The 14,264-nt window shown below is 34.5% G+C and overlaps 1 protein-coding gene across 2 annotated transcripts in view; it reads left to right on the top strand.

Moving 5' to 3' along the window:
* Positions 1-1,083: 1,083 nt before the first annotated feature.
* LOC127877778 (putative leucine-rich repeat-containing protein DDB_G0290503) overlaps positions 1,084-14,264 on the top strand; it is a 31,900-nt gene continuing 18,719 nt past the window's right edge. The window contains exons 1-4 of one of the 2 annotated variants that reach the window (XM_052424012.1): positions 1,084-1,283; positions 2,909-2,976; positions 11,356-11,451; positions 11,755-11,826. In XM_052424012.1, coding sequence (XP_052279972.1) covers positions 2,924-2,976; positions 11,356-11,451; positions 11,755-11,826 — 221 coding nt within the window. In that variant the 5' untranslated portion in view covers positions 1,084-1,283; positions 2,909-2,923. The remainder of the gene's footprint in view (positions 1,284-2,908; positions 2,977-11,355; positions 11,452-11,754; positions 11,827-14,264) is intronic. The other variant, XM_052424013.1, reaches the window with a different exon arrangement.

The following is a 14,264-nucleotide window of genomic DNA, read 5'->3' as shown; positions in this document are numbered from 1 at the left end:
CGTAGTGCTGTGGTAGCGTCGCTGATATTGCTTCTAGAGGTTCCGGGCTCGATCCGGGATATCACAGTTTTGTTAGTAAATTCACTTATTGAGTTTTTTTTTTCAAAAATACGAACATATGTGAACCAGTCTTTTAAGGGTTTGACGCATCTCAGCATTCAAATCTCGGCACCTGTCGATAATTTACAATTAAGTGACGTTAACATTTATTAACGACGTTTGTTAACTAAGAATTAAGTGTACAATAAAACATTGTATATAAAGGATTAACTACAAGATTGAAATGGTGAGTCGTATTCAGTATCAATTTGTATGCAAACAACGTAGATCAAACTATAATAGTTTTTCTGACCATGGCGAGTTTGTTTACTTTAAATATTTGACGCGTCAACTGAATATGGACAACATTTTTAGTGGTAGAATGTTCGAGATACAAACAGGGCATTTATTGTTACATCTTGCATCTACTTACGCAATTATTTTGATATATATATATATATATAGCCGTGGACAGGTAACGATTGATGCAAGGGAGACAACTAAATTACTAATTATGTGTAATAATTTCAGCCATAATTGTCGCGCCTGTTTTGCAGATGATATACTATATACTCCTTTTATTTGTGATTCCAAATGTTGAGACACAATACGACAAATAATTCATTATTGACTCTGTTAATTGAGTTAATTGAGTTAGCACTGTGATTGGCACACGAGCTCGCCTATGCTGCCCGGACTCAATCCGCGCTCGCGGCGCTTGTGAGATTGGTTAGTGATCACCATACCGGATAGGTGGGGTTTGCGCCGGGTACTCCGTTTCAGACTCCCCGCAGCAGAAGACCAAACCAAAATCTTTCAATAACAACAAATAGGTGGAAACTGCAGTGATAAAATGAAATCGTCCAAATGTGTGTTAAGTCTAGTTAGTTAAATAGGTAGGTGTGCTGGGACATACCCCGGGTCCTCATATATTGTTGCCCCGGGCGCGGAAGGACCTCATAAACTTTGAAATACACGCACACACATTTGAAGTTTATAAATGCCCACACGTCCACGCAGTTTTCAGTTTAAAGTCTCGCCTTACAATAAATACATATGAAACCGAATGTATATCAGTCGTATGATACGCATTGAATGAGGTCAACTGAGAAAACCGATATTGGGTGTTTTTGTATAAGGCAAACGCTAATACAACAGGAAGAGAAATAAACACGAAGAAGGAAAAACACAGGATCGCAGCTTTTCGAGTGTTTTATGGAGAAACTCTTATTGTCACACGTTTGGTCTGTAGATGATTAAAACTGTTTATTATAATTCTGTTCTTGCTGTTAACAAATTGATTTGTATAAAATATGTGGTTATAATTGGTAAATCGAAAGTAGGATGACGAATGTTTCCACAGCGTTAATAAGTGGTCGATTTTGTATGAAATGTACTTTTAAACACGGTAGTTTATTAATAAAGAATCAAGCGAAAATAAAATTCTCCGGTTTTGTAACTAAACTATGTTTTATCGTTTTTACATGTTTAATCTATGTTTTGTTAACACCCATTAACCCATTTCATTATGCGTTAAAGCTGTGTATTTTCATACACATTATTGTGTATGAAATTATAAATGCAATCGTTCGTTTTGTATTCTGTTCAGGTCAGGTATATTTACGACAAAAATGTTTGAAAGATAACCTGTGACAACAGTTATGTGTACATGTATGCGAACAAGGAAAATCAGTTCATCACGATTTTACTCATTTAAAACAATAAACAATATGCCTAACAAAGTTGATGAAAATAGCATACAATTTTTTATTACTGAATACAGTTTCGCGCTCTGTACCTTACTTTTTTAACAGGCGCAAACATGTGTAAGATATATCGATAAGCATGTATTATACCATCTTCTGGTCATTGGAAAATATTAATTTAATCAACGTAAAAATGTTTTTAGTCCGATTCCAGGATATTATGTATGTACACGAGTCAGATAGTTGGTAAAACTAAATATTTTTTGTACGAAGATTGTTCATATGAAAGGATGCCCATATATCGAGTCATTTGTAGTTTTATCTCCTTTACAATTGTACATCGTCAGTTGGACCCAAAGATTGACTTATCGGGAGAGATTGCATTGTAATTCGCTCATCGTCAACATTATCTCTGTAGGAAAATTACATCTATAAAGGTATATAAAGCTATTAATATGATATATAAAAACAGCCTAATAACATGGCAAAAAATATTTGTATTGTTTTACACGTGCTAAAAACATTTAAAGTAAACATTTATCATCAAAGTTTCTATGCTCATGTAGTAGACTCCACACAATTGCATAACGCATTGTGTTCATGTGCTATTTTAGAACTAATAGTAACTACCAAAATATTTTTTACCAGGGAAATGAAAGTAATTGAGCATTGCCTATCGAATACACGTAAAAGCACTTCTAACGCATCTCTCGTATATTTCGTTATGTATTGTTGTTGTTTTTTCAACAAAATTTGTCAAAATTTACAAACACAATTAATAAGGTAAACTATCATAAAAATGATACAATTTTGAAATTACTTACTTTCAGTGAAAATCATTAATCAGTTAATCGCAATCGAACACACACAAAAAAGTATTCATTCCTGGTTGCTGAGTTATCATTTATGTAAACTGATTGCTGTAACGACTTATTTACAAATTTGTCTAATAGAGAACCTAGTATATTAATCCATTCCCAAGTACCGTCCATTCAAGTTTCTGTAAGCTAGAAAGTGTTTAAGGTATAGTCTTTATACCATGTTGAACTCGTTAAAATATGTGTTGTTTTTTTTTTTAAATATATTTTATTGGGTATTTTTGACGACATAGCAATGTTTTCGTTATAAGTGATGTGATATTTGCATATATACATGTGTTGCAGTTGCGGTACGAGCTTATGTTAATTAGTATTACGGCTTTCACAATCCACCAGTCGGAAATCGTCTTATTGTAAGTCTTGTTTATTAATCAAATATTACAACACATATTTTTTCGAGCACATTTGCAAAAGAAAATCAAACGTGTTCGCATACGTCCATTTGTAATTTGCACGTACAGCACACACATGCTGTTCACGATTGTAAGAATTTCTAAGGTGAATAAATTGAATTTTGCAAAACATATTCTCAAACAACAATTTTGCGACCACCAACATGCGCACATAGCAAAAAGCATCAGCTGTAAAACTTACATGGCTGCTGTGTGTTTTCAAATCGAACGCGGAAACTCTTCTAACATACACTTCGGGACTTTTCTAACGCATCACTTTTCAATCTTAAATATCTCAGTTACGAGTAAAGATATTGATTTAAAATTTTACATGCGATCATATAAAAACATTCTATGCAAGCTCACGATAAAATCATTCATTCGTGACGATTTGACGCTTTAGCACGTGGGGTAGGTATGGTCTATATTTTTGCACGTGGAAATGGTGAAACGCGATATTATTTTAATGTTAATTTCATTTTCATCCTTCTAGAAGGGTTTTTACACCAGGAAAACAATAAAATTAATTTAAATAAGCAATATGGCTCGGATGAACTGTTTTAAATATAACTATTTAAAAATGTCGTAATGTGTAATTAAGAAAGTTGTGGATTGTTTGTTTGTTTAGGTTGCACGTGTCTTTGGTAGAAATATGTCCTCCATAGTTAGGCTTTGGCGGAAATTTCAAAATACATCAACGTCGTGATTATCATATTTTAAGCGCGCAAAACAGTATAAACAATGTTCTATTGACCAACTTTTGTTATTAAGACAGACTTAAAATATTATTGACGTTTATATCAATCTTTCGATTCTCTGGTTTAGTTTGTATACCACACATAGCATTTCAAAAATGTGTCCCACACATAGCATAATTACATTTTTATACACACTCTCCGAATCAGATGTATTTGCGCAAACATACAATGTATGTAGCTTCTCTATGAAGAATTGCAATGTCCGCCCTATTTTTCAAACCTTCGACAATATTAGAATGAACGTTTTTGTTGATTGAATATTTTTTTTTACCACACATAGCATTTCACTTCGTGTGTTTTCAAACACGCGGTTTCACTTTTTGGACAAAATACTTAATTACTTTTGCGCAAACTTAACAAAGTTGTGTATTTTGACAATAACCGGACACTCGTCTTTGTTTTTATTTGTGAGCGTTACAAATAATGCAGACCGAATTTTGCAAATCAGTATGCCTTAGCTACGCTAGGAACCGTAACCCGTGACTGCCAGTGTGGATAACTCCAGTAAAATTTAGCAGACGACAGAATGCTAAAAGCGTCTGCTTTAACCACCGCATCTTCCTGTTCTCACTGGTACAGTGCATAGTGTGTATTTAACAGCTTGTAAGACAACGTTAGCCAGTTTAGTGTTTATTATTGAAATCTGTACATATTGGCTGCTTTCAGGGAAAACGGGGCATAATGCATGTCAAATAAGATTAGCATGTGCACACTGATTAGCTGTATCAATGATTTGAAAAAAAACCTACACATCTCGACCTGTGTTTTAAGACACACTCTTTATAAATTTGAATGGTAAATGGTCATTTCAAACTTGCGATATAAAAAGCTATAACATAATTTTAAAACTGAGTTGCGTCTAAGATTATACAACAGCGAACAAATTCAGTGCCTTCAGCGCTTTGATTTTTTAAATGGTTTTGAATTAAAAAAGAAATTATCAAAAACGTTACCTGAAGCGATGTTTTCTTGACATTCGATTGTCCCACACATAGCCGAAAAAGTCACGTGGTACAGGCACATTGCGTATGTTCTAAAACTGTTGTTAGGAGGCTCTGCGCTCAGGGACTGCGAGATAGGCGGCCTTTTCGGGGACTCATTCTGTCACCACGCCACCGTGAGCTGCGTAACCGATGGGCTCGTCAGCACCAGCGTATGACACGATCAGACTGGACACACGTCTTGTTCACTGACGAGAATCGCTTCAACCTGTATCACAACGATGGACGGATGCGTGTATACAGACGTCGTGGTGAACGCCTAAACGATGATTGTGTGTTTCAGCGTGATCCACATGGCGGTGGTTCCGTTATGGTGTTGGCTGGAGTGTCGTTACACACCAAGACAGATTTGGTGATAATCCACAGCAATATAAACGCTGTTAGATATCAGCAGGAAGTTTTGCTCCCAGTTGCAATTCCGCACATACGGGCCGGCGGACGCGGTATGGTTTTGTTGTAGGAACGGAGCATCTGCTCATACAGCTAGCGCGACGCAGGCATTACTACAACAACAGAACGTTCGTTTGCTTCCTTTCCCTCCAAAGTCACCCGATCTAACTGTAATCGAACACCTTTGGGATAAATTGGACAGGCGGGTACGCAGAAGACCAGTGGCACCACTCACTTTACGTGAAATAGAACATGCCCTTGTGGAAGAGTGGTGTAATATCCCTCAACGTTTAATTATTAATTAGGTTGCTTCCATGAGAAATAGATGTTTACACGTTGTAAGAGCCATGGGAGGACACACAAAGTATTAGCCACTCGAATGTGTGATATTCGTGCTTTTCACATTGTTATTAATTTACGTTTTACGAGTTTGCGAATTTGACTTTTGTTGTTAAGTTTTATATTTTGTTGGTTTTTAATTTAAATTAAATTTAAAGGAATTATCAGATATGTGTTTAATTATTCTTGGTCCAAATTTCAACACAATCCGTTCAAAAATAAGGGAGCTATATTGATATGCTTACGTGATGCGTTAGAAAAGTCTCCAAGTATATAAAACGAGCCCACTTGCCATTTCCATGCAAGATCGTTTGGTGGTCGTTAATGTTTTATATTTTGAGTTCATGTATTCAGCCGTTTGATGGATACATATGATACAAGTTTTGCGTCAGAAAAGCCAATGACTGAACTTCATTATATGGCGTCTTTGCTTAAGAGTCGAGCGAGAAAATAGAGAATACATGATTGGTGCCGAGATGGAGAAAGTTTATCCGGTGAGGCTAAGAAAAAGAAAATAGGCCGAATCGGATAAACGTTGTCAATCTCGGCACCAACCATGTATTCGATTTATCCTGCTTCATTCCGTTGACACATGTTAACTTATCAAATTATGATCAAATGATAAATTGACAGAACAATATAATTATTCTTGTCGAGCCTCCTACATGTACACAACATTCCTGACGACCGAATAACAACCGATTGTGTCACGTAAAAAATAGTTCCATTTTAAAGCGTTTCTTTTAATACTTTCATGTTAAAAATATGAGAAGAAATAAAAAACGAATCGAGAATGTGATATTTTTCTTGGTCTACAATAACGATAGCAGCCGATATTGGTAAAATACTACACCCTTGTGAAGCATTCTATACATAGATGGTGACGTCACTACGTTATTGTCACCTCTATACTTAGACGCATCACGCACCTCCATTTGGAGGCATTTATGACTACGACACAAAGAAGTCCGCGGTTGAATAAAGAATTTGCTTTATAAGTAAACATTCGTGCTTTGATTTAAAAGTTAAGTATTATTTTGTTCAGTCTTACGGTTTTATGTTAGTATCAATTAAAATTTTCGTTAGTTTTCAACAATTTCGCTCTTTATTAAATTTTTTTAAACTGCACTTTCACTTTCGGTTGTATAACAACATGTATCCTTTATTGACGAAAGTTTGCAATGAAATAGCGTTTTCAAAACCGCTTAAAAAGTTTCAGAAGGTGTGTCTGATGCATGTTTTGAATAGACACAATGTCATAGCTATATTGCCGACTAGTATGGGAACAATTTGATATTTCAAATGGCTCCATTTGCATTGCAAGAGAAGTTCAAATTGACTTGTTCAGTTTGTTAAATTTTGACACCCTTATTATATATCTTTTTATAAGTGCCTGATAGATTTTTTTCTTTAAAAATTGAGATAAATGAAAAATTTAGTAAAAGCACTGCATTGACTTTCTATGGTGGTCATTTTCAGTGGAATAGTATGTTACAATAAAACAATTATAACTATTATATTAATGAATTTAGATTAGGTGTCATCTTTAAATGGGGTATTGATTCATTATATGAGATTAGCACATTATATAGTTGAAAAATAAATAACACTTTAATGACTTACCATAGTAAAATAAAGTAGCATAGAATATGTTGCAGGTCATAAAATGTAAAACTGAAATTGAAGAAGCTTTACAAATATTTAACACTGACAACACTGTTGGTTTTCCAAAAAAAAAACCTTCCTATCTACCTGCCCTAGTTTTTGGGGGCAAATTTAAATATTATTAATATCATTGAGTTAACTTATTTAAATATCAATATCTTTTGTTTACATTAGCTTATTATATTATTAATAATGAAATACTTTGCAAGGAAAGTCCAATTCTGTTTTAATTAGTCTTAATTAGCTACTATTAAAATTGAAAATATCAGTGACATCCAATACTTGGATTATACGCGTATGAATGCATATTTTCTTTGACAGTTACATAGTACCCTATTTAATTGGATTAAAAACAACAAATAACTATAGTTCCACAACCCAGCCCAAGTTGACTCAAACTGAATTAATTCATCAATTGATCCTATTTAATTATATTAAAAACAACATGTGTAAGATTTTTAGAATATCCCATGTATTCCTCTAGTATTCCTCTAGTACACCAACATGCCTGTCTTACTAATGATTTACATGCACTCCTTAAACAGTTTAACAAAAATAATGAATGATTAATCCAAAGAAAACAACAAACAAGCTGCTTCATATAAAAAGTTAATTACATATGATTACATTAGCAAAATAATCATTTTGATAATAAATCAAGATTATACTTCAACCAAACCATTATAAATTAATTGTGGGGTGGGGGGAGGTAATGTAAGCACTAAAACTAAAATGGGGGAAATGTCTGGGAAGGGAACATCTTAGGGGGGGGGGGGCGTCCAGAATTCCTGCTAAGGGCGACAGTGTTGTTAATGTGTCTTTAGAAGAAATAACTGAAGGAAAGTACTCATTGGTGTATGCCCATCCAGAAGCATTTCTGAGCATATCAATTGGAACAGCAATATTGAGTGCATTTGAAAGAGATATAACTGTTTCATGCATTGCCTTTGATGAAGCCCACATGGCCCTTTAATGGTAGCTTTCCTATTAGGGATTTTATACTTATTTTTTACTCCACAATCTAGCTCTTTTGTCATAAAATGAGAAGTTTTATTATCCAACAGGTTTTGTGTTTGAACCTCACAAATTTTATAATACCGAAGTCCCATCATATAATCATCATCACAATCAGCAGCAGCATTATCATATTCATCATCATCATCGTTAGCAGCAGCATCATTGTGTTGTATTATCAGAATTCAATACAAACACAACCATTACAACTCTTACTACTACTACTAATTAATTAATTATCTACTTCTACAACAAGAACAACAAGAACAACAACAACTACTACTACTACTACTACTACTACTACTACTTCTACTACTACTACTACTACTACTACTACTACCACCACCACCACAACCACCACCACTACTACTGCTACTACTACTACTTGGTACACCAGGACTTGTTGTCCATGGAGACGATAATGTGAACTCTCCCAAAGTATTGATCGAACCCATGCCCAGCGGACAACATTTTATACACCATAGCGACCATAAATTAATATTTGACGCCATGTGCAACATAATTCACCTTATTACAAAAAAACATGGAAATCACAAAATGACTGAAAATGCTTTAAAAAAAATGCAAATTTGAAATAAAACAACCTAAGCAATAAATAATAAGAAACACTACATTATTGAAACACTGATACCATGAACATTTTAGGGTGTAACACCTTATGAACATGTACCAGACTTTCTATGTTCTACCGGTACTTTGAAACTTTACGTACCACCTACATAAAATATAGGCGTTATTGTCCATTCATTCATAGCAGTCCTAATGAATTATGGTAATTCTCTAAACATGATTAAAGTCTAAAGAAGGAAATTATTTATTTTTTTTACAGTTTGAACATTAAGGTCATTCTCTCGTCTCTTCAAAGTATCACATTTCAATTATACAATATAATACAAACATTTTAGACTTTATAATCCTTAGTCAGGATAAGATAAGCGACAAATGAATTTTTATAATTTACTTCAATTTCAGGTAAGACTAATAAATTATTTATTAATTACTACATGTACTTGGGCGAATAAATTTTTACTAAGACACTCAGTGACACTTAGACAATCTGACAAAAAATAAAATCTATTGCCAATATATAAGTCTAAATTCATAAATACTATCACACAAAATACATTTCATCAATAACACACATTCATATTAAATTAGTTATCTCTATATATTATAAATATGGTACATAAAGTGTCAGATAGTGGTACATAAAGTGTCGGTACATAAACGGACTGGTACGTAAGGTGTAACATTCAACATTTTAAAAATCAGTTAACAATATATGGACTTAATTGTTTTGCATATACGCAATCAAAGCATATTTATTAAAAATTAAAACACACTGTTCATGGCTTTATCTTTTTATTTATACATGCATCAACTATTCTGGTTATTAATACATTTTAAAAATTATATATAAACAAGAGCACCACATAATGGGTGCCAAGCTAGGCTGCTGTGCAGTTTTGAATAAATGAATTTTATTTGTTTTTAATTAGAGGTTAGTGACCTTGACCTTTGACTAAGTGACCCCAAAATGGGTGTGGTGAATATACATGTGAGGTTTCAATGTTATAGGTGGAAGCACTTTGATTTTAGAGCTGATGTAAAGGTTTTAGCACGACGCGGACGTATGACGACGAGCTGTCTATGACAATACCTAGGGTTTTCCCCGAAAACAGCCGAGCAAAAATTGAGCGCCATATAAATTAAATGGAAAACATAAATATTATGTCAAGAAAAATAAAGCTGTAAAAATCTCACCTGCTCGTCTTTGATGTTGCAATAAGCACATTCAGCATTTTCAGTATCTACTAAATAAATATATGAAAGTGCCAAATGTCCAAAATACCATGACGTCCTCATCAAAATGTTAGATCCTTCGAACTCCATTTATTTTATCCCTGATTAATCCTCTCACACATTAGGCCTACATGTAAGATTTCTTGTTATGTTCACAGCGTTTATTTTAAATCGTTTACGTTCTCAAATTTCAGCAGGTATTTAATTATAAATATTTATTTATTATTAAGATTTATTTACTATTTCGAAGATACAGTCTTGCAACGTGTTTAGTTAGTCTAAGTTACGTGTTTAGTGATTCTTACAAACAATAGACTGACATGAAAAGTGGCTCCTTTTGAAGCACAAACTGCATCCAAATATATATTACAGCTGGCCCGGTTTTATGGGGCCTGTTTTTGATAATAATTAATTACCATTTTTCACTTCCGTGTTTATTATGTTTACCAACGCCATGATGGGAAAAAGTCCGTTTCCCACAATGCTTAGCGCGCATTCACACAGGTCAGTAAGACCGGTGTGACACAATGCCTTGTGAAGTGTATTGGAAAGGTTGCACTCAACTTTGTGTCACAGCGTGCGTAGGAATAGCATACTTCCGGTTGACCGGAGATAGGACAATTTATTCGACCCTGCTTTATGAGGTCAATGTTTGCAACAGGTAGGATAATAGAAAATAATTCAATTAAGGAGAGAGAGCGTTTCGAAATTTAGCACTGAATACATGTTACTCACATACTAAAGTATGACAAAGCCGTAAACAAATATAAGTATATGTCGGATTCAAAACTGGTTCCCTATTCATCTCGAAAAATATAATAGTAGCGAATGTTTTGGAGGATTCCTATCAAATCATCCATTTCTATGATATGATATATTCATTCGGGATATTTTGCGGGATAATCATTAAATATTCCGGCTTGACAGTTCCGCCGAACAAAAGTTAAAAAGAATCATGAAAGCAAGTGATATGAGCACACATAATTTTTGGATGTTTCTATCGCATATTTACATATATAATTTTTAAGTTTGAAATGAAGTTGACATTTCAACAAAACCGAAACAGATGACGAAGCTATATCTTGATAATTTCACCGTTATAGTTGTAAAACATATGCCGTGATTTATTATTTTGAGCTTGCTGATACAACAGTATAGATGAGCTAAAACAACTAAATGATAATTTAAATTAATGGGTACAACTTACAGATCGGGGGTAAAGGTATAATATATAATGTGACCCTTATTAAATACTTTTGTAACTTATGTATATATTTTATGTTTTATTCTTATTTTATACGGATTCATATATGTTCTTGTAAACACATTTAATTTTAACTTGTTTCAAGATTACTGCTTCGAACTTCTGATGAAGAGTCTGGAATATGCACAAACATGAACCCCACAGAAAGCAGTTTAGAAAACAACGTATTGACTGGACAATGGTAAATCTTTTTTGAAAGAAATTTCTGTTGGTGCACGCTTATTATATTTAACTGTATTTATTTATTACATGTGTGTAATTGATACTGTGGTCAAAATTCAATATCCGTTGATAATATCGTTCAAAACAAATTGACGCAATATGTTCTTACATTGTTCCCAATCGACGGCATAAACACGATGACGGTTGTGATAAACATAATACCAATATTTGAAACATTGCACCCGAAGTATAATTGAGGATCTATTTGAGTTCCAGTTGTTACGTAAATTAGTTGTGAAATGATTGTTCATCCTATTTTCAGTGACCAGAGTGAGCAAAGGACTATCGTCCCGATGGATGTCGATGAACAAGCAGAATATAAACCTGAATACGTGTATGTATAACTGCTTTATTGTTTATATTAATACAGTCATGATAAAACTATATTATTCTTTTCATTTAGAAGTATCAGTCGTTTTGTTTATGTTAATAAATTCAGAGATTATGATATGTTTAAGAACTGATTGTTCATGATTCAACAACATACAACATTTAACTTAGCTTAAAAAAAGGAAACGAAAGTATCTCATGAACAAATATTCACATATAATACAGCAACATATGCATGTACTTTCACCATGCACGGTCTGTAATTGAAAGTACTGCGATATTTTGCTGAATGAACGAACGTTTATTTGTCAATATCCATGGCTGAGCATGTTTCAACATTCCAATAATACGTATGCAATAATTTCGACTATCCTGGTGAATCTTATTTGCTTATAAAATAAAAATAATGGCGGAACAGTGTTATTACGAGAGGAGGCATAAAAACAACCATTTTGATACATATATTTACTTAAGTGCAAATAAACAATGACATAGATTTTGTTGAGATCTATATTTAAGATTGGTTGAAAAAAAAGAAAGAAAAAAAGAGCAAACTTTAGCGAAAAAATGCTTGAGTTAAAGATGAACGAGTTGGTTAAAATTGAAAATGCTTATTTGCGAGGTAAATACTATTCCTGATTGGTTTATGATCAAACTTAATTCCATCCAACTTTAATGAATAATGTACCTGCACACGTGAGTATATAACTATAATAATCAGTTTTTGCGTGGAACTAAGTTCACTTTACCGGTGGATTTGTGTTTGTCAAAACATATGTCGTAGAGGCATTAGTGTTTGTGGCACATCTAGTTTTTGTTAAGATGTATGCCCTGATTTGTATAAATTAGTTATGCCGCTATTTTAAAGTCCCGAATGGCAAAATAAGCCTATACAGTATTGTTTTCAACTTAAAAGTTGAGGAAAAACGACAAATTTAATTTAGTGATTAAAATAATACACAATTATAGTAATGTTTTTATTGCACAAGACGTCTAAACAAAAAACGTCGAAACCCGATGACTCACACTAAAATACAAAACATTAACAGGAACTATATTCAAATCACAGGAAAAACTACACAACACTAGATATTTATTCGTTTATGATTTTGAGAATGACTTGATATCAGTTTTTGAGGTTTTGATGATTTTTCGTCGAAATACGAATGTTTTTTATGTTGAGTGCAACACAGCCGTCTTCAACCGAGTTCCCATCAATCATCAGTTGTTTCGCCCCTTATCTAGAAACACCCTCTTGATGGCGGTGCAGCAGTGTTGATCAGGCATTGCTCGTCTGTGATGGCTTTTATGTTGTTTCATTGCGTCGTAGCCACATCTATCTGGGCGCCCTCTCTGCCGCCTTAACAAGGACCCGCATATTGCTTTCCCTAGCCCTTCCTTTGATACCCAAAGTTCCAAACGCTTTCCACAAGGATTGTGCAGGAAAGCCCCTACCCTCTCTCCCTGTACATATCTGCCAGTTCTTGGTAATTTGACCTTTTTTCATTTGCCTCATCAATTCATTCTTAACAAGGGACAGTAAGTTCCAGGAATAGCATCTGCGTTGGAGCTGTTGACCATATGACTATGTCAGGGCGTAGGTTTGTTTTACCAACATCTGGGAATACGAGTTTCTGTGCGAGAAACACCTTCATCATCTCCCCGTGTCTTGCCTCTTGTAGCAGACTTGTGTTCTTGCTACCTTTTGCCTTCTGTCCTTCACTCACTAAGTTGATGTAACCTGGACCTCTGGTGTTGATTTGTCGCTCTTTCCTTCTATCTTGCTCCATGATGACCGCAACCACTCGCAGGACTTGGTATGCCTCCATCTGTAACGACCTTGAGACATAGCAATATGACAGGATGAGAGGACATGTGCTTGTGTCCCTCACTGGCTGCATAGCTGACAACTTTGGTCGTCGCTTAGCTTCCATCTTTCAAGGTTTAAATTGGATCAAGTAGACTTTGCGAGTCTTCTCATTCTTCTAGGCATTTCCGGATTGTATCGCTTCCATTGCTGACTTCACGGACGTGGTCGGTTGTGCGTTTGATACGGTTGTCTTCTACATCTAACAATGCGGCGTTTTTTCCTCTTGTTTTAACTCATTTAAAGATGAGCGATCTTACTCAAATTAATAAACGATTCAGTCGTTGATAAGTTTGAAACAACTTTGGCCAAGCATCGCAATTATCAAGCGCTCCTGATCGATCAGTATCTTTGTGTGGACCGAAGCGAGTTCTAGCCAAACAAAAAGAGTGTGAACATTGAGACCGGAACTAAGAAAACAGTTCGAGCCATCTGATAATACGACCCTCACGACTTCGAGCCAAGCGACCGAAATTTACATGAATTTATAGCAATAACGAATTGGTGCTTCGGGAGACTTTTAGCCTACCGCAAATTCAAGCAAAATCGAGTTTGAGCCGTCGGGTTTTGATTGT

Source organism: Dreissena polymorpha, chromosome 4 (genome assembly GCF_020536995.1).
Source record: "Dreissena polymorpha isolate Duluth1 chromosome 4, UMN_Dpol_1.0, whole genome shotgun sequence".
NCBI classification, from domain to species: domain Eukaryota; kingdom Metazoa; phylum Mollusca; class Bivalvia; order Myida; family Dreissenidae; genus Dreissena; species Dreissena polymorpha.
The sequence above is the reverse complement of the archived record's forward strand: the minus strand, read 5'-3'. Positions and strand labels throughout refer to the sequence as shown.